Below are 26,747 nucleotides of genomic sequence, written 5' to 3' on the forward strand. Positions count from 1 at the left end.
GACTACCTCGGCGTTTGCACAGACTACCTCGGCGTTTGCACAGACTACCTCGGCGTTTGCACAGACTACCTCGGCGTTTGCACAGACTACCTCGGCGTTTGCACAGACTACCTCGGCGTTTGCACAGACTACCTCGGCGTTTGCACAGACTACCTCGGCGTTTGCACAGACTACCTCGGCGTTTGCACAGACTACCTCGGCGTTTGCACAGACTACCTCGGCGTTTGCACAGACTACCTCGGCGTTTGCACAGACTACCTCGGCGTTTGCACAGACTACCTCGGCGTTTGCACAGACTACCTCGGCGTTTGCACAGACTACCTCGGCGTTTGCACAGACTACCTCGGCGTTTGCACAGACTACCTCGGCGTTTGCACAGACTACCTCGGCGTTTGCACAGACTACCTCGGCGTTTGCACAGACTACCTCGGCGTTTGCACAGACTACCTCGATGCTAATTTAAGACCTCGTAATTTCCATTTACCTTTATGTAAAAAGAACCCAAAGCTGAGGTATTTTAACATGAATGTTGCTTTTATATTTCAGTAAATTTTGCAATACATGCCAAAAGTAGTAGTGTTTTCTAACTGAAGCCAGTTTTAGTCATCTAATGTAAAACTGTTTATTCATGAGATTGTTGCAAAATGCACCAGCTAACTATTAAATATTAAAGAGTATTATTTCCCGAGAGGTGTGTATGCAGCTGTGCTTTTGGAAGTGATAGAACGGATTCTTTCACCCTCAGTCTGGTTCAGCAAACACTGAGTCGAACAACTGGAGAATTCAAACGATTTATTACCCGCGGAGTCTTACTCTGAAATGTCAGCACCGACTCCTGCAAGAGTCTAACGAACCCAACAGAGCAAGCTATTTCTCATACAGCGTGCTACATTTTTATCCCTGCTTTTGAGAGAGCATTAACACCTCGTACATTCTGCACCAATCATGAGCTGTGCATGTATACATTTAATTGGATTTCCTGGTCTGGCAGTTTGAAATAAAGAAGTCACATTTTACTGAATGGGTTACAGCTAAGTAAACATCATGGTAATGTGTTACGATCACCTCAACACTATGGTAATGTGTTACGATCACCTCAACATTATGGTAATGTGTTACGATCACCTCAACATTATGGTAATGTGTTTGCAATCACTAAAGTCTAAACAGTTTCTGCTACATTGTTTCTATCAGCAAGGGGTAACATCATGGGTGCCAGCCTCGTTAACAATTAAAGATCCGGTTAGCCCTTTTTACTTCTCTGCTGCTTTTACAGTTTCTGGTTTCTGTTTCTCAAAATGATATTCTCAGAAGTACAGTATCCTGGTTCCTAGTATGACTCCTGGCCCAGACATTCAGTAATTCCCAGTGTAAAGTGTGCAGGTAAGGGCAGGTTTAGGCTCAGGTGTGATGCCCTCGATGGTTAGACACCTCGCCAGCACACTCTATCTAAGAATGGATGGTAAATCCTGAGAGAACATATTACTGAAATTTTAACCACTGAAAGTTCCTTTTAATTAAAACGACTTCTTTGTTTTAGTTCCAGAGTGAGAACTTTTCAGCCTTTCTCACTGTTTGAGCCCTAATTGTAACCACACTTGTAAATGGCAATACTGTCGCAGGAAATGGCCGATATTTGTAATATTCTCTAAGCTGCACCAATTCTGACCCCGTGAAACATACAATGTAAAAGGCTGATTATTATTATCTTTTTCTTTTCAGCCTGTGTAGTGTGCTGGAGGCGCCCGAACCCGAACGCCTGGAATAGCCGGCACATTTACATGTTATAAGTGGCGCCTTTGTAATTGACTTCCGAGGTAATGGCAGATGGTTGGTGCCATTTGCCCAGTATAGGTGGCTGTCCGTGATAAGTGTGGAGGTATAAGTGGTAAGACACTACAGGAATCGCAGCCCATCTGGCTGGCCCCAGAGTTTTAAATATCGTGTCATCTTGTAGCCTTCCTCAATCCCGTCCTCTGTCAGAGAGTCCTGCACTAAGTCAACAACCTTTGTTTGTAAAAATGCATTTTTAATTTTAAAAAGGTTTATTTATTGTAGTACAGGAAACTCGCTTTTTACCAGCACCTAAATAACCGGAAATCTCTCTTAACCGGCAAAATTCAGGAGTAGGTTCAGGTAAGTTTTACTTCATATTAGTGGCCGTGTAACCGGGGTTCCTGGATCTGTGGCCGTGTAACCGGGGTTCCTGCACCTGTTGCCGTGTAACCGGGGTTCCTGCACCTGTTGCCATGCAACAGGGATGCCTGGCTCTGTGGCCGTGTAACCGGGGTTCCTGCACCTGTTGCCATGCAACAGGGATGCTTGGATCTGTGGCCGTGTAACCGGGGTTCCTGCACCTGTTGCCATGCAACAGGGATGCTTGGATCTGTGGCCGTGTAACCGGGGTTCCTGCACCTGTTGCCATGCAACAGGGATGCCTGGCTCTGTGGCCGTGTAACCGGGGTTCCTGCACCTGTTGCCATGCAACAGGGATGCTTGGATCTGTGGCCGTGTAACCGGGGTACCTGCACCTGTTGCCATGCAACAGGGATGCTTGGATCTGTGGCCGTGTAACCGGGGTTCCTGCACCTGTTGCCATGCAACAGGGATGCTTGGACCTGTGGCCGTGTAACCGGGGTTCCTGCACCTGTTGCCATGCAACAGGGATGCTTGGATCTGTGGCCGTGTAACCGGGGTTCCTGCACCTGTTGCCATGCAACAGGGACGCCTGGATCTGTGGCCGTGTACGGGGCTCTCGTACCTTAGTAAGTATACCTCTCTGTAATCCGGACTTTTTGATCAACTGGCAGCACGCCGGTCCCGTCGGTGCCGGATAAAAAAGAGTTTCCTGTAATGTAGTTAATCAAGCCATATATGAGTGTTGTGTGGGCCGCTTGTTCCTATCACTGGAAACCTCTCATTCCTACTGATTCGGTTCACTTGACGAATCCTGGTGAATTGTAATTGCTGAAATGAACTTTGTGCACATTGTCTTGTCAAGTTGAGGTTGAGTTATTCAGCATATCCTTACGTTGGCAAGATTGCACACATACTTAGCCATTCTTCCTGTGCTTGTCAAAAACCTGCAACTAATATCAGATCTGCAGAAGAACCATAAATTCGTTGTGTTTAAAAATAAATCATACAGTTGCAGTAGAATGATTCCAGTAAGGTGTGACCATTTAGTCAGACATGGGATCCTAGTAGCAAGTATTTCACATTTGGTGGATGACGTCAGTTAAGTATTGAAAATGCTTTGCTGTAACTGTAATTGTCGCTTTCTGTGCAGGTACTAACACAATGGGTGAACGGCGCAGCAAAAACCTTCTGGTCCAGCTGGGACCCAAAATACAGGCGTATCCAGAAGAACTGATCCGACAGCGTCGCTCACACGACGGTCTTACAGAGTATCTCATTCGCTGGAATGTGCTGACTATAGATGACAGTGGAGGCGGAGGCAGCAGCAGTAATGGAGGAAACAGTTCATCTAGCGACAACAAAGTGGACAATATTTTGATGTGGATGTCAGCTGAAGACGTATATGCTAACTGTCCTACGCTCCTTGGGAAACGGAAACCTGAGGGCCAGAGAGTGAAAGAGGAACAGGAGCCAAGTGCCAGATCGTGCACAGTGAGCGCAGACTCTGATGTCACGTTTGACGATGTAGAGTTACTTGACATGAAGGAGGACGTTAAGCATTTGGTGCAAAGAGCGAGGCGACAGATGTCTCGCAAATCTGGACCAGACTCATCCTTGAATATTTCGCACACAATCCATGTTCTGAGTGCCTATGCTAGTATTGGCTCGCTGGTAGGGGTGTTCAAAGAGACGGGAGCTTTGGATGTGCTTATGGAATTACTCTGTAACAAGGAAACACAGACACGCAGGAGTGCTGGGAAGATGCTCCGGGCTCTCGCTTCACATGATGCAGGTAGGATGTTTGTAGTTTAACCAGGAGTATCCAGTACTGTATGACTTAGTAATTCCTTTGGGAATGGTCTGACTCTTTGATTATAGGATCAGTATTTGGCCATGAAAGTAACACCATGTGCTGTACTTAAAGAGAAATGTCTAACATAAAGAGTACACCCAGACAAAACTGCAGCGAGGATAGATGTATCAGCACTTTGACTGTTGTGGGTCTCAGAGACTGGAATAAGTGTACAGGTGCTTACAGAAGGGAATTCCCATATCACAATGTGGTGGCTTTTTAAAACTTTTCTAAGAGAGGTACTCATACAAATTGCTCTTTGCATCCCGAGTGCCCAGCTATGGATACTCCCTCTTTCTATAATAAAAACTTTATGATGCGTATACTTCTTCCTGTGACAGGGCTCAGTATTAACATAAAAGTATAGACGCCCTACTGAGTTGGACAGAAAACTATTACGGTGAATCATGTATGATGTAAGGTAAACGGAAAATAATATAGTTTGTTTCTCTGCATTAATCATTTCTTTTACTATTTCATAAAATCATATAGGACAGAAGGAGGCCATTCGGCCCATCCTGCTCGGGCCAGCTCTTTCAAAGAGCGATCCAATTAGTTCTGCGGCCCTGTTCTTTCCGTATAGCCCTGCAAATTTTTCCTTTTCAAGGGTTTATCCAATTCCTCTTCTCCCACCTGGTTCTTTTGCCAGCTAACTGAAATCTGAGTGCTCTGGTTACCGACCCTCCTGCCAGTAGAAACAGTTTCTCCCGATCAACTCTAACTGAAATCTGAGTGCTCTGGTTACTGACCCTCCTGCCAGTAGAAACAGTTTCTCCCGAACAACTCTAACTGAAATCTGAGTGCTCTGGTTACCGACCCTCCCGCCAGTAGAAACAGTTTCTCCCGATCAACTCTAACTGAAATCTGAGTGCTCTGGTTACTGACCCTCCTGCCAGTAGAAACAGTTTCTCCCGATCAACTCTAACTGAAATCTGAGTGCTCTGGTTACCGACCCTCCTGCCAGTAGAAACAGTTTCTCCCGATCAACTCTAACTGAAATCTGTGTGCTCTGGTTACCGACCCTCCTGCCAGTAGAAACAGTTTCTCCCGATCAACTCTAACTGAAATCTGAGTGCTCTGGTTACCGACCCTCCTGCTAGTAGAAACAGTTTCTCCCGATCAACTCTAACTGAAATCTGAGTGCTCTGGTTACCGACCCTCCTGCCAGTAGAAACAGTTTCTCCCGATCAACTCTAACTGAAATCTGAGTGCTCTGGTTACTGACCCTCCTGCCAGTAGAAACAGTTTCTCCCGATCAACTCGAACTGAAATCTGAGTGCTCTGGTTACCGACCCTCCTGCCAGTAGAAACAGTTTCTCCCGATCAACTCTAACTGAAATCTGAGTGCTCTGGTTACCGACCCTCCTGCTAGTAGAAACAGTTTCTCCCGATCAACTCTAACTGAAATCTGAGTGCTCTGGTTACTGACCCTCCTGCCAGTAGAAACAGTTTCTCCCGATCAACTCTAACTGAAATCTGAGTGCTCTGGTTACCGACCCTCCTGCCAGTAGAAACAGTTTCTCCCGATCAACTCTAACTGAAATCTGTGTGCTCTGGTTACCGACCCTCCTGCTAGTAGAAACAGTTTCTCCCGATCAACTCTAACTGAAATCTGAGTGCTCTGGTTACCGACCCTCCTGCTAGTAGAAACAGTTTCTCCCGATCAACTCTAACTGAAATCTGAGTGCTCTGGTTACCGACCCTCCTGCCAGTAGAAACAGTTTCTCCCGATCAACTCTAACTGAAATCTGAGTGCTCTGGTTACCGACCCTCCTGCCAGTAGAAACAGTTTCTCCCGATCAACTCTAACTGAAATCTGTGTGCTCTGGTTACCGACCCTCCTGCCAGTAGAAACAGTTTCTCCCGATCAACTCTAACTGAAATCTGAGTGCTCTGGTTACCGACCCTCCTGCTAGTAGAAACAGTTTCTCCCGATCAACTCTAACTGAAATCTGAGTGCTCTGGTTACCGACCCTCCTGCCAGTAGAAACAGTTTCTCCCGATCAACTCTAACTGAAATCTGAGTGCTCTGGTTACCGACCCTCCTGCCAGTAGAAACAGTTTCTCCCGATCAACTCTAACTGAAATCTGAGTGCTCTGGTTACTGACCCTCCTGCTAGTAGAAACAGTTTCTCCCGATCAACTCTAACTGAAATCTGAGTGCTCTGGTTACTGACCCTCCTGCCAGTAGAAACAGTTTCTCCCGATCAACTCGAACTGAAATCTGAGTGCTCTGGTTACCGACCCTCCTGCCAGTAGAAACAGTTTCTCCCGATCAACTCTAACTGAAATCTGAGTGCTCTGGTTACCGACCCTCCTGCCAGTAGAAACAGTTTCTCCCGATCAACTCTAACTGAAATCTGAGTGCTCTGGTTACCGACCCTCCTGCTAGTAGAAACAGTTTCTCCCGATCAACTCTAACTGAAATCTGAGTGCTCTGGTTACTGACCCTCCTGCTAGTAGAAACAGTTTCTCCCGATCAACTCTAACTGAAATCTGAGTGCTCTGGTTACTGACCCTCCTGCCAGTAGAAACAGTTTCTCCCGATCAACTCTAACTGAAATCTGAGTGCTCAGGTTACTGACCCTCCTGCCAGTAGAAACAGTTTCTCCCGATCAACTCTAACTGAAATCTGAGTGCTCTGGTTACCGACCCTCCTGCCAGTAGAAACAGTTTCTCCCGATCAACTCTAACTGAAATCTGAGTGCTCTGGTTACTGACCCTCCTGCTAGTAGAAACAGTTTCTCCCGATCAACTCTAACTGAAATCTGAGTGCTCTGGTTACCGACCCTCCTGCCAGTAGAAACAGTTTCTCCCGATCAACTCTAACTGAAATCTGAGTGCTCTGGTTACTGACCCTCCTGCCAGTAGAAACAGTTTCTCCCGATCAACTCTAACTGAAATCTGAGTGCTCTGGTTACCGACCCTCCTGCCAGTAGAAACAGTTTCTCCCGATCAACTCTAACTGAAATCTGGTTACCGACCCTCCTGCCAGTAGAAACAGTTTCTCCCGATCAACTCTAACTGAAATCTGTGTGCTCTGGTTACTGACCCTCCTGCCAGTAGAAACAGTTTCTCCCGATCAACTCTAACTGAAATCTGAGTGCTCTGGTTACCGACCCTCCTGCCAGTAGAAACAGTTTCTCCCGATCAACTCTAACTGAAATCTGTGTGCTCTGGTTACCGACCCTCCTGCCAGTAGAAACAGTTTCTCCCGATCAACTCTAACTGAAATCTGAGTGCTCTGGTTACCGACCCTCCTGCCAGTAGAAACAGTTTCTCCCGATCAACTCTAACTGAAATCTGTGTGCTCTGGTTACCGACCCTCCTGCCAGTAGAAACAGTTTCTCCCGATCAACTCTAACTGAAATCTGTGTGCTCTGGTTACCGACCCTCCTGCCAGTAGAAACAGTTTCTCCCGATCAACTCTAACTGAAATCTGAGTGCTCTGGTTACTGACCCTCCTGCCAGTAGAAACAGTTTCTCCCGATCAACTCTAACTGAAATCTGTGTGCTCTGGTTACCGACCCTCCTGCCAGTAGAAACAATTTCTCCCGATCAACTCTATCAAAAACCTCAGAATTTTGGACACCTCTATTAAATCTCCCTTTAACCTTCTCGGCTTTAACGCTAACACTCCCAGCTTCTCGGGTCTCCCGCATCAATCTAATTTTCTTCTATTTCTATAATTTACTGACCATCTCTTTGCATGAACTGTGCACATTCTAATTTTACTGTCGCTGATTTGCACACTTGCACCCTACTCCTTTCCTGTCCTTCTCTCCCTCCAACAAGCTTCAGCAGTCATTATTTCTCTGTTCGTATCATTACTTTATTGTCAGTAGCAATCCTTTCCTCCCTGCTCCACCATTTCTTTTAAATACGGTGACACAACCTGTTGTAGCGGAAACCATAGTGAACGCAGCTCTTGTGGAATTGTCCCTTCACAATTCAGCTCACCCAGATCACCAACTGCTTTCCCTAGAAATGCAACTTCTGCCTAATTTCTCTGCATTTGAGATCTCTCTTTCACAGCCATCATACTGCCTGTATTATCTGTGTGAACTAAAGACTTGTGCACATTTTATACAAGATGAAATCTCTTTCACAGCCATCATACTGCCTGTATTATCTGTGTGAACTAAAGACTTGTGCACATTTTATACAAGATGAAATCTCTTTCACAGCCATCATACTGCCTGTATTATCTGTGTGAACTAAAGACTTGTGCACATTTTATATAAGATCAAATGGGCATAGATTTGAAAGGCCTGTTTTGCCCTGAATGTAATTGTCACACCCTATGGTATATATTCTACTCCAGCAGGCTCATAGACCACAGGTGCTTTCATAGTATTTGGATGGCCATGATTCGATGTGATTGCTCAGCAGGTAGTTTGAGATTGAAACGCGCAGTAGGTCAGATGTTGTTTGGGAGGAAGTAGCAGTTTGGGAGAGTCTGGTGGAATATAGAAGTATGTCAGCAGACTGCGGACCTTTTCCTGTCCTTCACCGTGGACAGGAAACAAATCGCACAGGTTGAAGATTATTGTCCTTAAGTCTTTGAAATTATGATAGGGTAGACATAGAAAAGATGTTTCCACTTGTGGGGAGTCCAGAACTAGGAGCCATAAATATAAGATAGTCACTAATAAATCCAACTGGGAATTCAGGAGGAACTTCTTCACTCGGAGAGTGGTGAGAATGTGGAACTCGCTACCACAGAGTAGTTGAGGCAAGTAGCATAGATGCATTTAACGGGAACCTAGAAAAACACTTCAGGGAGAAAGGACTAGAAGGAGATGAAATAAATAGAGTGGGAGGAGGCTCGTGTGGAGCATTAACACCTGTTGGGCCGAATGGCCTGTTTCTGTGCTGTATGACTCTATAGACCTGTTGGGCTGAATGGCCTGTTTCTGTGCTGTATGACTATAGACCTGATGGGCTGAATGGTCTGTTTCTGCTGTATGACACTATAGACCTGATGGGCCGAATGGCCTGTTTCTGTGCTCTATGACTCTCTGACTCTATAGATCTGTTGGGCCGAATGGCCTGTTTCTGTGCTGTATGACTCTATAGACCTGTTGAGCTGAATGGCCTGTTTCTGTGCTGTATGACTCTATAGACCTGTTGGGCCGAATGGCCTGTTTCTGTGCTCTGACTCTATAGACCTGTTGGGCTGAATGGCCTGTTTCTGTGCTCTGACTCTATAGACCTGTTGGGCCGAATGGCCTGTTTCTGTGCTGTATGACTCTATAGACCTGTTGGGCCGAATGGCCTGTTTCTGTGCTCTGACTCTATAGACCTGTTGGGCCGAATGGCCTGTTTCTGTGCTGTATGATTCTATAGACCTGTTGGGCTGAATGGCCTGTTTCTGTGCTGTATGACTCTATAGATCAGTTGGGCTGAATGGCCTGTTTCTGTGCTGTATGACTCTATAGACCTGTTGGGCCGAATGGCCTGTTTCTGTGCTGTATGACTCTATAGACCTGTTGGGCTGAATGGCCTGTTTCTGTGCTGTATGACTCTATAGACCTGTTGGGCTGAATGGCCTGTTTCTGTGCTCTGACTCTATAGACCTGTTGGGCCGAATGGCCTGTTTCTGTGCTGTATGACTCGATAGACCTGTTGGGCTGAATGGCCTGTATCTGTGCTGTATGACTCTATAGACCTGTTGGGCTGAATGGCCTGTTTCTGTGCTGTATGACTCTATAGACCTGTTGGGCCGAATGGCCTGTTTCTGTGCTCTATGACTCTGACTCTATAGACCTGATGGGCCGAATGGCCTGTTTCTGTGCTGTATGACTCTATAGACCTGTTGGGCCAAATGGCCTGTTTCTGTGCTGTATGACTCTATAGACCTGTTGGGCCGAATGGCCTGTTTCTGTGCTGTATGACTCTATAGACCTGTTGGGCCGAATGGCCTGTTTCTGTGCTCTGACTCTATAGACCTGTTGGGCTGAATGGCCTGTTTCTGTGCTGTATGACTCTATAGACCTGTTGGGCCGAATGGCCTGTTTCTGTGCTCTGACTCGATAGACCTGTTGGGCTGAATGGCCTGTTTCTGTGCTGTATGACTCTATAGACCTGTTGGGCTGAATGGCCTGTTTCTGTGCTGTATGACTCTATAGACCTGTTGAGCTGAATGGCCTGTTTCTGTGCTGTATGACTCTATAGACCTGTTGGGCTGAATGGCCTGTTTCTGTGCTGTATGACTCTATAGACCTGTTGAGCTGAATGGCTTGTTTCTGTGCTGTATGACTCTATAGACCTGTTGGGCTGAATGGCCTGTTTCTGTGCCCTATGACTCTATAGACCTGTTGGGCTGAATGGCCTGTTTCTGTGCTGTATGACTCTATAGACCTGTTGGGCTGAATGGCCTGTTTCTGTGCTCTGACTCAATAGACCTGTTGGGCCGAATGGCCTGTATTTGTGCTGTATGACTCAATAGACCTGTTGGGCCGAATGGCCTGTACCTGTGCTGTATGACTCTATAGACCTGTTGGGCCGAATGGCCTGTTTCTGTGCTCTGACTCTGACTCTATAGACCTGTTGGGCCGAATGGCCTGTTTCTGTGCTCTGACTCTATAGACCTGTTGGGCTGAATGGCCTGTTTCTGTGCTCTATGACTCTATAGACCTGTTGGGCCGAATGGCCTGTTTCTGTGCTCTATGACTCTATAGACCTGTTGGGCTGAATGGCCTGTTTCTGTGCCCTATGACTATAGACCTGTTGGGCCAAATGGCCTGTTTCTGTGCTCTGACTCTGACTCTATAGACCTGTTGGGCTGAATGGCCTGTTTCTGTGCTCTGACTCTATAGACCTGTTGGGCTGAATGGCCTGTTTCTGTGCTGTATGACTCTATAGACCTGTTGGGCCGAATGGCCTGTTACTGTGCTCTGACTCTATAGACCTGTTGGGCTGAATGGCCTGTATCTGTGCTGTAAATTCGATGTCATTCTATGCCCTGATGTGTACTCCAACAAGTTCTGGTTTAGTAAGTGATGGGTGACTGTGCCGTTGAACTTCAGTGTATAAAGGATAGAGCTGCCGATGGCAACACCATCTGGGAAAGAGCCCCACAGGTAGAAGTGGTCTATAAACTACACCTAATATCTTGTGCTGCATTTTTGATTGATAGAAAACCTTGAGGTGCAGTGCAGGAGCTCCTGTGCTCCTTGGATAAACAAAGGTGTTAATGTTGGTGGCAAAAATATTGTGGCGATCTAACAGCCTGGTCAAATATTTTTAAGGTGATTGGCAAAGGAACCAGAGGTGCGAAGAGAGTGATTTTTACACACCGAGTTCTGCTCTGGAATGCGCTGCCTGAGAGGGTGGCGTAAGCAGATTCAATAATAACTTTCAAAAAGGAATTTGATATATATTTGAAAAATTTGCAGGGTTAAGGGAAAGAGCGGTGGAGTGGGACTAATCAGCTAGCTCTTTCTAAAAGCCGGCACAGATATGATGGGCTGAATGGCCTCCTTCTGTGCTGTAAGATTGTATGATTGGACGATGACTCTGGTATTGCAGTAGGCCATTTCATTGAGTGTGATGCTCTGTGGGTTTAGGATTATATTAACTCCAGGACCAAAGGGCAATGTCGTTCCTTCAAAATGACAGCAGTATTCCATCAGTGGCTAGGTTCATACTTTGTAGAAAGCTGAACTTACAGATGGGGTGCCGCAGGGATGAACTTGAGGATTTCTTTTATCACATTTTCCAGCCAACTTATTTGCAGCTTAGACCAGATATGATTTACCAAACTGAGAAAATGGGTGTTCATATCTATTCGCTCGCTTGCTCTCGCTCTCCCTCCCCCTCCCCCCCCCCCCCCCCCAACCTCATTAATATTAATGTTGCGAAGTTCGGGAAATATTGCCTTCAATTTGGAGCAGGGACCCTTTCTCTGGAGCAGACCCAGGTGGCTCGCACCTATTCAAGGGGTGTACAAACAACAGACCGTTTCACTTTTTCTTCTCAAAGCTCCAGAAATGTCACTGGAATTGTCTGTGTAAATCTTGATGAGTGCGTTTGCTTTATATAAATTGAATGTCTCAAAATCTAAAATTTGTAGATAGCTGGTGTTAATTTAGTGTTTCGCCACTGTTGGGTTAATTTGCTTCAGTCCCACATGCACTATTGTGCATAACTTTATAACAGTTGCTGCAGTGCACCAAGATCTGTAAGCATCTTGCACTGCTAGCTGCATACCACAAGTAAACTTGCGGATTTGCTGTGGTTGGTGGTTGGGAAGACCAGTTTCTGGTGTGCAGTGTGGCATTCACTTCCTCATAGGTTGGGTAAGGTATTGGAGTCTACTGATTTTTACAAGTATTTCCAGTTGCTACCTTAACTCTTCAGCCTGCATTAAAGTAGTGTTGGCAAGAGCTAGAGCAAAAGCCACATTCTTCCCCCTTTGATTAGGCACGTCTTTCAGGAGCCACTGATTTCCATAACCTTTGGCAGTTCTTTCAGGCGCTTTCACTTCTACTTGGGTTAGATATAGGTTGGTTATCACATGAACTAACCAGGGACATCAAAGGCCCTGCCCATAAGACAGCAGGGCATCAGCTGACACTGTACAGAAGATCGAGGATGGCACTGTTGTCTCACTCACTCAGAACACACAAGGTTAGGAGGGGAATGATAGTGATATTCAAAATAATGAGGGGTTCTGACATGGTAAACCGGCAACAACTATTTCCACTGGTCAGTGAGTCGATAACTGGAGGGCATAAATTTAAGGTTATCAAAAGAATGGCGAGCACAGTTAGGACTTGTGTAGAACATGGGATGTCCCACCCGAAATGGCAGAAGCAGGGTTCATCATGGCTTTTAAAAGGGAACCAAATAAATATTTGAAAAAGAAAAATTGTGAAGAGCATCAGAAAAAGACAGGGAATGGAAGTGTAATAAAAACAGAAAATGCTGGAAATACTCGGCAGGTCAGGCAGCATCTGTGGAGAGAGAAACAGAGTTAACGTTTCAGGTCGATGACGCTTCATCAGAACTGGAAAAAGTTAGAGATGTAACAGGTTTTAAACAAGTACAGAAACAGGGAAAGGGGGGAGCAGAGGAAAGAACAAAAAGGAAGGTCTGTGATAGGGCGGAGAGCAGGAGAGATTAAATGACAAAAGGTATGATTGTACAAAGCAAAAGGAGATGGTAATGGGGCAAGTAAAGAAACGAAAGATGGGTCAATGGGAATGGCACAATCATCAACAGCTGCCATCTGGAAAAAGTAGGGCCGAGGTTATAGTCTGAAATTGTTGAACTTGATGTTGAGTCCAGAAGGCTGTAAAGTACCTAATCGAAAGATGAGGCGCTGTTCCTCGAGCTTACGTTGAGCTTCATCGGAACAGTGTAAGAGGCCGAGGATGGAGAGGTCTGAGTGGGAATGGGGCGGTGAATTAAAGTGACAGGTGACCAGAAGCTCGGGGTCACCCTTACGGACTGAACAGAGGTGTTCTGCAAAGCGGTCACCCAATCTGCGTATGGTCTCCCCAGTGTTGAGGAGACCACATCGTGAGCAGCGAATAAATTGCAAGAAGTACAAGTAAATCGCTGTCTCACCTGGAAGGAGTGTTTGGGGCTCTGGATGGTGGGAAGGGGGGAGGTGAAAGGGCAGGTGTTGCATTTCCTGCGCTTACATGGGAAAGTGCCGTGGGAAGGGGAGGGGGTGTTGGAGGTGATTGAGGAGTGGATCAAGGTGTCACGGAGGGAACGGTTCCTTTAGAATGCTGAGAGGGGAGGGGAAGATGTGTTTGGTGGTGGGATCACGCTGGAGATGGCGGAGGATGATCTGGTGAATGTGGAGGCTGGTGGGGTGAACGGTGAGGACAAGGGGAACCCTATCGTGGTTCTGGGAGGGGGGGAAGGGGTGAGAGCAGAAGTGCGGGAAATGGAATGGACGCAGTCGAGGGCCGTGTCAACCACGGTAGAGGGGAATCCTCAGTTTAGGAAAAAGGAAGACATATCGGAAGCACTGGTGTGGAAGGTGGCATCGTCGGAACAGCTGCGGTGGAGACACTGAGAATGGAATAGAGTCCTTACAGGAAGCGGGGTGGGAGGAAGTGCAGTCCAGGTAGCTGTGGGAGTCAGTGGGCTTATAGTGGATGTTGGTCAATAGCCTATCCCCAGAAATGGAGGCATGGAAGTCGAGGAAGGGAAGGGAAGAGTTGGAGATGGACCATGTGAAGGTGAGGGAAGGGTGTAAATTGGAAGCAAAGTGAATGAACTTATCTAGTTCAGGGTGAGAGCAGGAAACGGCACCAATACAGTCATCAATGTACCGGAAAAAGGTGAGGGAGGGGACCTGAGTAGGACTGGAACAAAGAATGTTCCACATATCCCACGAAAAGGCAGGCATAGCTAGGGCCCATGCGGGTTCCCATAGCAACACCTTTGATTTGGAGGAAGTGAGTGGAGTTAAAGGAGAAGTTGTTCAATGTGAGAACAAGTTCAGCCAGGCGGAGGAGGGTGGTGGTGGATGGGGACTGGTTGGGCCTCTGTTCAAGGAAGAAGCGGAGCGCCCTCAGGCCATCCTGGTGGGGGATGGAGGTGTAGAGGGATTGGACGTCCATCGTGAAAAGGTGACGCTTGGGGCCAGGAAACTGGAAACTGTTAGTGATGGAGGGCGTTGGAAGAGTCGTGGATATTGGTGGGAAGAGACTGGACAAGGGGAGAAAAAATTGTCAAACAAGGAGAAATCCGTTCTGTTGGAAGTGTAACTCTCTTTCCGAGAGCGTGCTGCACTGAATGGCCTCCTTCTGTGCTGTACAAGTCTGTGGTTGACTTTGTCACCATGTGTGGCGGGGTTTCCTCTAAAATGATCTTGTGGGAAGGTTTCAGGTTGTGTGTTAGCAGTAATTGAAGATCTAACATTCCTGCTTTAATTCGTGTCTTCCTGTTTCTCCCTAATGTAGATAACTTGGACTTTTAGTAGTACAGTATATAGTTGTATAAAATTCCTGGTGTTGTATCAGCTTATTTTCTCTCTCGGGGAGAGGAGAGAAACCGGTGGTTTGTGAAGCTGCTGTAAAGGAAAGTCCTAAAGGGATTGTGTCCTATGATTTTTCCTTCTATTTCCTCCTTGATTATCTTTTTTTACTTTTTCTTTCAACAGGGCTGACTTTTTATTTATAATGCTGTGTGCAGTTTCGTGTTTTTAATTGCATGTTTCTGTATCTGACATGTGGCTTGTTCCTTCAAAAACTGATAGATATCCTTAACAAAGTAGCAAGCGATTGTTTGAACTAACCATCTTCAAGCACCTTCTTGTACAGTCACGTACTAATAAGTCATTGTGCAGTTTATAAAAAAAACACTCTAGAAACTGGGTGTAGTTCATGGTGAGTGTGAGACGAGCCCTTCCTTTTCTGAAGGGAAGCAGAATGACTATTCATCTTACAATGTTCCTGGCTATTGACATTTTGCAATATAAATTTGCTGTAGCAGTACAACTGCAACCGAGATATATGTGTGCTGTAAACGAGGCAACAGTAATAAAACCAGACTTCTACCCCACAGTTATGCAGTCTAACTGCCCACCCACCCACCAAATGGATTCTCCATTTTAGTGCCATCTGTATTTACGATGTTTCATTGTTCTCCATATTATGTTTTTTCATTTTCCAATTCTTTCTTTGTCTTCTGTTTGTCATTGAGTTTTCTTCCATGCTGAGCCATCCTGTTTTCACATGTTATTGCCTGGGGGTGGCACTTGATGTTTCTGAATCATTCCCAGTGGGAAATTGTCTGGCTGTTTGCCACGTCCTCCTGAATCTACTGCCCAGATGGGGCCTTTGCTGCCTCCTCCTGAATCTACTGCTCAGATGGGGCCTTTGCTGCCTCCTCCTGAATCTACTGCTCAGATGGGGCCTTTGCTGCCTCCTCCTGAATCTACTGCTCAGATGGGGCCTTTGCTGCCTCCTCCTGAATCTACTGCCCAGATGGGGCCTTTGCTGCCTCCTCCTGAATCTACTGCTCAGATGGGGCCTTTGCTGCCTCCTCCTGAATCTACTGCTCAGATGGGGCCTTTGCTGCCTCCTCCTGAATCTACTGCCCAGATGGGGCCTTTGCCACGTCCTCCTGAATCTACTGCTCAGATGGGGCCTTTGCTGCCCCCTCCTGAATCTACTGCTCAGATGGGGCCTTTGCTGTCTCCTCCTGAATCTACTGCTCAGATGGGGCCTTTGCTGCCTCCTCCTGAATCCACTGCTCAGATGGGGCCTTTGCTGCCTCCTCCTGAATCTACTGCTCAGATGGGGCCTTTGCTGCCTCCTCCTGAATCTACTGCTCAGATGGGGCCTTTGCTGCCTCCTCCTGAATCTACTGCTCAGATGGGGCCTTTGCTGCCTCCTCCTGAATCTACTGCTCAGATGGGGCCTTTGCTGCCTCCTCCTGAATCTACTGCTCAGATGGGGCCTTTGCTGTCTCCTCCTGAATCTACTGCTCAGATGGGGCCTTTGCTGCCTCCTCCTGAATCTACTGCTCAGATGGGGCCTTTGCTGCCTCCTCCTGAATCTACTGCTCAGATGGGGCCTTTGCCACGTCCTCCTGAATCTACTGCTCAGATGGGGCCTTTGCTGCCCCCTCCTGAATCTACTGCTCAGATGGGGCCTTTGCTGTCTCCTCCTGAATCTACTGCTCAGATGGGGCCTTTGCTGCCTCCTCCTGAATCCACTGCTCAGATGGGGCCTTTGCTGCCTCCTCCTGAATCTACTGCTCAGATGGGGCCTTTGCTGCCTCCTCCTGAATCTACTGCTCAGATGGGGCCTTTGCTGCCTCCTCCTGAATCTACTGCTCAGATGGGGCCTTTGCTGCCTCCTCCTGAATCTACTGCTCAGATGGGGCCTTTGCTGCCTCCTCCTGAATCTACTGCTCAGATGGGGCCTTTGCTGTCTCCTCCTGAATCTACTGCTCAGATGGGGCCTTTGCTGCCTCCTCCTGAATCTACTGCTCAGATGGGGCCTTTGCTGCCTCCTCCTGAATCTACTGCTCAGATGGGGCCTTTGCTGCCTCCTCCTGAATCTACTGCTCAGATGGGGCCTTTGCTGCCCCCTCCTGAATCTACTGCTCAGATGGGGCCTTTGCTGCCTCCTCCTGAATCCACTGCTCAGATGGGGCCTTTGCTGCCTCCTCCTGAATCTACTGCTCAGATGGGGCCTTTGCTGCCCCCTCCTGAATCTACTGCTCAGATGGGGCCTTTGCTGCCTCCTCCTGAATCCACTGCTCAGATGGGGCCTTTGCTGCCTCCTCCTGAATCCACTGCCCAGATGGGGCCTTTGCTGCCTCCTCCTGAATCTACTGCTCAGATGGGGCCTTTGCTGCCTCCTCCTGAATCTACTGCTCAGATGGGGCCTTTGCTGCCTCCTCCTGAATCTACTGCCCAGATGGGGCCTTTGCCACGTCCTCCTGAATCTACTGCTCAGATGGGGCCTTTGCTGCCTCCTCCTGAATCTACTGCTCAGATGGGGCCTTTGCTGCCTCCTCCTGAATCTACTGCCCAGATGGGGCCTTTGCTGCCTCCTCCTGAATCTACTGCTCAGATGGGGCCTTTGCTGCCTCCTCCTGAATCTACTGCTCAGATGGGGCCTTTGCTGCCTCCTCCTGAATCTACTGCCCAGATGGGGCCTTTGCCACGTCCTCCTGAATCTACTGCTCAGATGGGGCCTTTGCTGCCTCCTCCTGAATCTACTGCTCAGATGGGGCCTTTGCTGCCTCCTCCTGAATCTACTGCCCAGATGGGGCCTTTGCCACGTCCTCCTGAATCTACTGCTCAGATGGGGCCTTTGCTGTCTCCTCCTGAATCTACTGCTCAGATGGGGCCTTTGCTGCCTCCTCCTGAATCCACTGCTCAGATGGGGCCTTTGCCACGTCCTCCTGAATCTACTGCTCAGATGGGGCCTTTGCTGTCTCCTCCTGAATCTACTGCTCAGATGGGGCCTTTGCTGCCTCCTCCTGAATCTACTGCTCAGATGGGGCCTTTGCCACGTCCTCCTGAATCCACTGCTCAGATGGGGCCTTTGCTGCCTCCTCCTGAATCCACTGCTCAGATGGGGCCTTTGCTGCCTCCTCCTGAATCTACTGCTCAGATGGGGCCTTTGCCGCCTCCTCCTGAATCTACTGCTCAGATGGGGCCTTTGCTGCCTCCTCCTGAATCCACTGCTCAGATGGGGCCTTTGCTGTCTCCTCCTGAATCCACTGCTCAGATGGGGCCTTTGCTGCCCCCTCCTGAATCTACTGCTCAGATGGGGCCTTTGCTGCCTCCTCCTGAATCTACTGCTCAGATGGGGCCTTTGCTGCCTCCTCCTGAATCCACTGCTCAGATGGGGCCTTTGCTGCCTCCTCCTGAATCCACTGCTCAGATGGGGCCTTTGCTGCCTCCTCCTGAATCTACTGCTCAGATGGGGCCTTTGCTGCCTCCTCCTGAATCCACTGCTCAGATGGGGCCTTTGCTGCCTCCTCCTGAATCCACTGCTCAGATGGGGCCTTTGCTGCCTCCTCCTGAATCCACTGCTCAGATGGGGCCTTTGCTGCCTCCTCCTGAATCTACTGCTCAGATGGGGCCTTTGCCGCCTCCTCCTGAATCCACTGCTCAGATGGGGCCTTTGCTGCCTCCTCCTGAATCCACTGCTCAGATGGGGCCTTTGCTGCCTCCTCCTGAATCCACTGCTCAGATGGGGCCTTTGCTGCCTCCTCCTGAATCTACTGCTCAGATGGGGCCTTTGCTGCCTCCTCCTGAATCTACTGCTCAGATGGGGCCTTTGCTGCCTCCTCCTGAATCCACTGCTCAGATGGGGCCTTTGCTGCCTCCTCCTGAATCTACTGCTCAGATGGGGCCTTTGCTGTCTCCTCCTGAATCTACTGCTCAGATGGGGCCTTTGCTGCCTCCTCCTGAATCTACTGCTCAGATGGGGCCTTTGCTGTCTCCTCCTGAATCTACTGCTCAGATGGGGCCTTTGCTGCCTCCTCCTGAATCTACTGCTCAGATGGGGCCTTTGCTGCCTCCTCCTGAATCTACTGCTCAGATGGGGCCTTTGCTGCCTCCTCCTGAATCTACTGCTCAGATGGGGCCTTTGCCACGTCCTCCTGAATCTACTGCTCAGATGGGGCCTTTGCTGTCTCCTCCTGAATCTACTGCTCAGATGGGGCCTTTGCTGCCTCCTCCTGAATCTACTGCTCAGATGGGGCCTTTGCTGCCTCCTCCTGAATCTACTGCTCAGATGGGGCCTTTGCCACGTCCTCCTGAATCTACTGCTCAGATGGGGCCTTTGCTGCCTCCTCCTGAATCCACTGCTCAGATGGGGCCTTTGCTGCCTCCTCCTGAATCTACTGCTCAGATGGGGCCTTTGCTGTCTCCTCCTGAATCTACTGCTCAGATGGGGCCTTTGCTGTCTCCTCCTGAATCTACTGCTCAGATGGGGCCTTTGCCGCCTCCTCCTGAATCTACTGCTCAGATGGGGCCTTTGCTGCCTCCTCCTGAATCCACTGCTCAGATGGGGCCTTTGCCGCCTCCTCCTGAATCTACTGCTCAGATGGGGCCTTTGCTGCCTCCTCCTGAATCTACTGCTCAGATGGGGCCTTTGCTGTTTCCTCCTGAATCTACTGCTCAGATGGGGCCTTTGCTGCCTCCTCCTGAATCTACTGCTCAGATGGGGCCTTTGCTGCCTCCTCCTGAATCTACTGCTCAGATGGGGCCTTTGCTGTTTCCTCCTGAATCTACTGCCCAGATGGGGCCTTTGCTGCCTCCTCCTGAATCTACTGCTCAGATGGGGCCTTTGCTGTCTCCTCCTGAATCCACTGCTCAGATGGGGCCTTTGCTGCCTCCTCCTGAATCCACTGCTCAGATGGGGCCTTTGCTGTCTCCTCCTGAATCTACTGCTCAGATGGGGCCTTTGCTGTCTCCTCCTGAATCTACTGCTCAGATGGGGCCTTTGCCACGTCCTCCTGAATCTACTGCCCAGATGGGGCCTTTGCTGTCTCCTCCTGAATCTACTGCTCAGATGGGGCCTTTGCCACGTCCTCCTGAATCTACTGCTCAGATGGGGCCTTTCCTGCCTCCTCCTGAATCTACTGCTCAGATGGGGCCTTTGCTGCCTCCTCCTGAATCTACTGCTCAGATGGGGCCTTTGCTGTCTCCTCCTGAATCTACTGCTCAGATGGGGCCTTTGCCACGTCCTCCTGAATCTACTGCTCAGATGGGGCCTTTGCTGTCTCCTCCTGAATCCACTGCTCAGATGGGGCCTTTGCTGCCTCCTCCTGAATCTACTGCTCAGATGGGGCCTTTGCTGCCTCCTCCTGAATCTACTGCTCAGATGGGGCCTTTGCTGCCTCCTCCTGAATCCACTGCTCAGATGGGGCCTTTGCTGTCTCCTCCTGAATCTACTGCTCAGATGGGGCCTTTGCTGCCTCCTCCTGAATCTACTGCTCAGATGGGGCCTTTGCTGCCTCCTCCTGAATCTACTGCTCAGATGGGGCCTTTGCCGCCTCCTCCTGAATCTACTGCTCAGATGGGGCCTTTGCTGTCTCCTCCTGAATCCACTGCTCAGATGGGGCCTTTGCTGCCTCCTCCTGAATCTACTGCTCAGATGGGGCCTTTGCTGTCTCCTCCTGAATCTACTGCTCAGATGGGGCCTTTGCTGCCTCCTCCTGAATCTACTGCTCAGATGGGGCCTTTGCTGTCTCCTCCTGAATCTACTGCTCAGATGGGGCCTTTGCTGCCTCCTCCTGAATCTACTGCTCAGATGGGGCCTTTGCTGCCTCCTCCTGAATCTACTGCTCAGATGGGGCCTTTGCTGCCTCCTCCTGAATCTACTGCTCAGATGGGGCCTTTGCTGCCTCCTCCTGAATCTACTGCTCAGATGGGGCCTTTGCTGTCTCCTCCTGAATCCACTGCTCAGATGGGGCCTTTGCTGCCTCCTCCTGAATCCACTGCTCAGATGGGGCCTTTGCTGCCTCCTCCTGAATCTACTGCTCAGATGGGGCCTTTGCTGCCTCCTCCTGAATCCACTGCTCAGATGGGGCCTTTGCTGTCTCCTCCTGAATCTACTGCTCAGATGGGGCCTTTGCTGCCTCCTCCTGAATCTACTGCTCAGATGGGGCCTTTGCTGCCTCCTCCTGAATCTACTGCTCAGATGGGGCCTTTGCTGCCTCCTCCTGAATCTACTGCTCAGATGGGGCCTTTGCTGTCTCCTCCTGAATCTACTGCTCAGATGGGGCCTTTGCTGCCTCCTCCTGAATCTACTGCTCAGATGGGGCCTTTGCTGCCTCCTCCTGAATCTACTGCTCAGATGGGGCCTTTGCTGTCTCCTCCTGAATCTACTGCTCAGATGGGGCCTTTGCTGCCTCCTCCTGAATCTACTGCTCAGATGGGGCCTTTGCTGTCTCCTCCTGAATCTACTGCTCAGATGGGGCCTTTGCTGCCTCCTCCTGAATCTACTGCTCAGATGGGGCCTTTGCTGTCTCCTCCTGAATCCACTGCTCAGATGGGGCCTTTGCCACGTCCTCCTGAATCCACTGCTCAGATGGGGCCTTTGCTGCCTCCTCCTGAATCCACTGCTCAGATGGGGCCTTTGCCACGTCCTCCTGAATCTACTGCTCAGATGGGGCCTTTGCTGCCTCCTCCTGAATCTACTGCTCAGATGGGGCCTTTGCCACGTCCTCCTGAATCCACTGCTCAGATGGGGCCTTTGCTGCCTCCTCCTGAATCTACTGCTCAGATGGGGCCTTTGCTGCCTCCTCCTGAATCTACTGCTCAGATGGGGCCTTTGCTGCCTCCTCCTGAATCTACTGCTCAGATGGGGCCTTTGCTGCCTCCTCCTGAATCTACTGCTCAGATGGGGCCTTTGCTGCCTCCTCCTGAATCTACTGCTCAGATGGGGCCTTTGCTGTCTCCTCCTGAATCTACTGCTCAGATGGGGCCTTTGCTGTCTCTAGTTGTCATGGGCATACATCTATGTGACATCACTTGTTAATGCCTGACGCACACTGTCCGAATGCACTACTTCAAGATTTCTTGTAGCTCATTATAGCTTACCACTAGCAAAGATCTTGGAAAAGGTTTTCACCATGAAGTCTGGTGTCCCAGCAAAGAGCTTTACAGGAAACTCTTTTTTATCCGGCACCGACGGGACCGGCGTGGTGCCGGTTGATCAAAAAGTCTGGATTACAGGGAGGTATACTTGCCAAGGTACGAGAGCCCCGGTTACACGGCCACAGATCCAGGAACCCCGGTTACACGGCCACAGATCCAGGAGCCCCGGTTGCACGGCCACAGATCCAGGAACCCCGGTTACACAGCCACAGGTGCAGGAGCCCCGGTTACACGGCCACAGGTGCAGGAGCCCCGGTTACACGGCTACAGGTGCAGGAACCCCGGTTACACGGCCACAGGTGCAGGAGCCCCGGTTACACAGCCACAGGTGCAGGAGTCCCTGTTGCACGGCTACAGGTGCAGGAACCCCGGTTGCACGGCCACAGATCCAGGAACCCCGGTTACACGGCTACAGGTGCAGGAGCCCCGGTTGCACAGCCACAGGTGCAGGAGTCCCTGTTGCACGGCCACAGATCCAGGAGTCCCTGTTACACGGCCACAGATCCAGGAGTCCCTGTTACACGGCCACAGATCCAGGAGTCCCTGTTACACGGCCACAGGTGCAGGAGTCCCTGTTGCACGGCTACAGATCCAGGAACCCCGGTTGCACAGCCACAGGTGCAGGAACCCCGGTTACACGGCCACAGATCCAGGAGTCCCTGTTGCACGGCCACAGATCCAGGAGTCCCTGTTACACGGCCACAGATCCAGGAGTCCCTGTTGCACGGCCACAGATCCAGGAGTCCCAGTTACACGGCCACAGGTCCAGGAGTCCCGGTTACACGGCCACAGGTGCAGGAGCCCCGGTTACACGGCCACAGGTGCAGGAGTCCCTGTTGCATGGCCACAGATCCAGGAACCCCGGTTACACGGCCACAGATCCAGGAGTCCCGGTTACACGGCCACAGGTGCAGGAGCCCCGGTTACACGGCCACAGATCCAGGAACCCCGGTTACACGGCCACAGATCCAGGAGCCCCGGTTAAACGGCCACAGGTGCAGGAGCCCCGGTTACACGGCCACAGGTGCAGGAGCCCCGGTTACACGGCCACAGATCCAGGAGTCCCTGTTGCACGGCCACAGGTGCAGGAGTCCCGGTTACACGGCCACAGATCCAGGAACTCCGGTTACACGGCCACAGATCCAGGAGTCCCTGTTGCACGGCCACAGGTCCAGGAGTCCCTGTTGCACGGCCACAGGTGCAGGAGTCCCGGTTACACGGCCACAGATCCAGGAACTCCGGTTACACGGCCACAGATCCAGGAGTCCCTGTTGCACGGCCACAGGTGCAGGAGCCCCGGTTACACGGCCACAGATCCAGGAACCCCGGTTACACAGCCACAGATCCAGGAGTCCCGGTTACATGGCCACAGATCCAGGAGTCCCTGTTGCACGGCCACAGATCCAGGAACCCCGGTTACACGGCTACAGGTGCAGGAGTCCCGGTTACACGGCCACAGATCCAGGAACCCCGGTTACACGGCCACAGGTCCAGGAACCCCGGTTACACGGCCACTAATATATAGGAAAACTTAGCTGAACCTACTCCTGAACTTTGCCAGTTAAGAGAGATTTCCGGATATTTAGCTGCCGGTTAAAAGAGAGTTTCCTGTATTTGGTGCAATATAATACGGCTAAAAATCAATCAGCAAATGTTAACCGTTTTTAACCAGGCGTATGGTTCCGTTTTTTTGTTGATTGAGGAATCCGAATGAAGAGCCAAGGCCCATAGTGTCCGATGCCACGAGGGGATAAAACATTACAAAAAGACAAAAGCAAATCGGTAACTGGTAATACTAAGATTGGGTTTAACAGCCTGACGATTGTAGGCAGTAGTACATTCTGAGCTAGGGAAGGAGAGGCATATTTTTCAGATCTGGCAATCAGTCTTGACTTCATCACAATGAAGAGGATAGAGAGAGCAGGCCGAGTGTGCACTGACGTATTTGGAGTAACGAGAGTGACGTTCAGCGGAGCAATCATCGTTATATCAGTAAAACAGCAAATTGAGAAAGATTGTGATAGAATGAGAGGGGCCGGAGGGGAGAGAGGAATCCCCCATCAGCTGAGAAGCTTCTTGCGTTCGGTTCAGGAATGCAAGAGGTAGTAGAGCCACTCCACATTGGGAATAGTGACCATGTCCTGGAGGGAGAGGTAAGTTGAAGGGAAACAAAGAGATTTGCATAAAAGAGGCTCTTGTAGGCAGTTTCAACAACGGAAATGTGGCCGTTCCACTGGCAGTCAGCCAGGCCAGGTTTGTCGAGGGATGGAGTCAGCAATGTCAGGACGGAGGTTAAGGATGGAGTCAGCAATGTCGGGGGACGGAGGTTAAGGATGGAGTCAGCAATGTCGAGGGACGGAGGTTAAGGATGGAGTCAGCAATGTCGGGGGACGGAGGTGAACGATGGAGTCAGCAATGTCGAGGGACGGAGGTTAAGGATGGAGTCAGCAATGTCGGGGGACGGAGGTGAACGATGGAGTCAGCAATGTCGGGGGACGGAGGTTAAGGATGGAGTCGGCAATGTCGGGGGACGGAGGTTAAGGATGGAGTCAGCAATGTCGGGGGACGGAGGTTAAGGATGGAGTCAGCAATGTCGGGGGACGGAGGTTAAGGATGGAGTCAGCAATGTCGGGGGACGGAGGTTAAGGATGGAGTCAGCAATGTCGAGGGACGGAGGTTAAGGATGGAGTCAGCAATGTCGAGGGACGGAGGTTAAGGATGGAGTCAGTAATGTCGGGGGACGGAGGTTAAGGATGGAGTCAGCAATGTCGGGGGACGGAGGTTAAGGATGGAGTCAGCAATGTCGAGGGACGGAGGTTAAGGATGGAGTCAGCAATGTCGAGGGACGGAGGTTAAGGATGGAGTCAGCAATGTCGGGGGACGGAGGTTAAGGATGGAGTCGGCAATGTCGGGGGACGGAGGTTAAGGATGGAGTCAGCAATGTCGGGGGACGGAGGTTAAGGATGGAGTCAGCAATGTCGGGGGACGGAGGTTAAGGATGGAGTCAGTAATGTCGGGGGACGGAGGTGAACGATGGAGTCAGTAATGTCGGGGGACGGAGGTTAAGGATGGAGTCAGTAATGTCGGGGGACGGAGGTGAACGATGGAGTCAGCAATGTCGGGGGACGGAGGTGAACGATGGAGTCAGCAATGTCGGGGGACAGAGGTTAAGGATGGAGTCGGCAATGTCGGGGGACGGAGGTTAAGGATGGAGTCAGCAATGTCGGGGGACGGAGGTGAACGATGGAGTCAGCAATGTCGGGGGACGGAGGTGAACGATGGAGTCGGCAATGTCGGGGGACGGAGGTTAAGGATGGAGTCAGCAATGTCGAGGGACGGAGGTTAAGGATGGAGTCAGCAATGTCGGGGGACGGAGGTTAAGGATGGAGTCAGCAATGTCGGGGGACGGAGGTGAACGATGGAGTCAGCAATGTCGGGGGACGGAGGTGAACGATGGAGTCAGCAATGTCGGGGGACGGAGGTGAACGATGGAGTCAGTAATGTCGGGGGACGGAGGTTAAGGATGGAGTCGGCAATGTCGGGGGACGGAGGTTAAGGATGGAGTCAGTAATGTCGGGGGACGGAGGTTAAGGATGGAGTCAGCAATGTCGAGGGACGGAGGTGAACGATGGAGTCAGCAATGTCGGGGGACGGAGGTTAAGGATGGAGTCAGCAATGTCGGGGGACGGAGGTTAAGGATGGAGTCGGCAATGTCGGGGGACGGAGGTTAAGGATGGAGTCGGCAATGTCGGGGGACGGAGGTTAAGGATGGAGTCAGCAATGTCGGGGGACGGAGGTGAACGATGGAGTCATCAATGTCGGGGGACGGAGGTTAAGGATGGAGTCAGCAATGTCGGGGGACGGAGGTGAACGATGGAGTCAGCAATGTCGGGGGACGGAGGTGAACGATGGAGTCAGCAATGTCGGGGGACGGAGGTGAACGATGGAGTCAGCAATGTCGGGGGACGGAGGTTAAGGATGGAGTCAGCAATGTCGGGGGACGGAGGTTAAGGATGGAGTCGGCAATGTCGGGGGCCGGAGGTTAAGGATGGAGTCGGCAATGTCGGGGGACGGAGGTTAAGGATGGAGTCAGCAATGTCGGGGGACGGAGGTTAAGGATGGAGTCGGCAATGTCGGGGGCCGGAGGTTAAGGATGGAGTCGGCAATGTCGGGGGACGGAGGTTAAGGATGGAGTCAGCAATGTCGGGGGACGGAGGTTAAGGATGGAGTCAGCAATGTCGGGGGACGGAGGTTAAGGATGGAGTCAGCAATGTCGAGGGACGGAGGTTAAGGATGGAGTCAGCAATGTCGGGGGACGGAGGTGAACGATGGAGTCAGTAATGTCGGGGGGCGGAGGTTAAGGATGGAGTCAGTAATGTCGGGGGATGGAGGTTAAGGATGGAGTCAGCAATGTCGGGGGACGGAGGTGAACGATGGAGTCAGTAATGTCGGGGGGCGGAGGTTAAGGATGGAGTCAGTAATGTCGGGGGACGGAGGTTAAGGATGGAGTCAGCAATGTCGGGGGACGGAGGTTAAGGATGGAGTCAGCAATGTCGGGGGACGGAGGTTAAGGATGGAGTTGGCAATGTCGGGGGACGGAGGTTAAGGATGGAGTCAGCAATGTCGGGGGACGGAGGTTAAGGATGGAGTCAGCAA

At 50.5% G+C, this 26,747-nt stretch overlaps 1 protein-coding gene across 4 annotated transcripts in view; it reads left to right on the forward strand.

Annotated features, from left to right (window-relative positions):
* cul9 (cullin 9) overlaps positions 1–26,747 on the forward strand; it is a 401,996-nt gene that overhangs the window by 44,524 nt on the left and 330,725 nt on the right. For 3 of the 4 annotated variants that reach the window (XM_085998049.1, XM_085998046.1, XM_085998048.1), the window contains exon 2: positions 3,290–3,931. The exons of the other annotated variant lie outside the window; for it this stretch is intronic. In XM_085998049.1, the coding sequence (XP_085854175.1) occupies positions 3,301–3,931 (631 nt within the window). In that variant the 5' untranslated portion in view covers positions 3,290–3,300. The remainder of the gene's footprint in view (positions 1–3,289; positions 3,932–26,747) is intronic. 4 annotated transcript variants of the gene reach the window in all.

The sequence above is a fragment of the Somniosus microcephalus genome, chromosome 9 (genome assembly GCF_052327205.1).
Source record: "Somniosus microcephalus isolate GS21.2 chromosome 9, FLI_Smic_1.0, whole genome shotgun sequence".
Classification (NCBI taxonomy): Eukaryota; Metazoa; Chordata; class Chondrichthyes; order Squaliformes; family Somniosidae; genus Somniosus; species Somniosus microcephalus.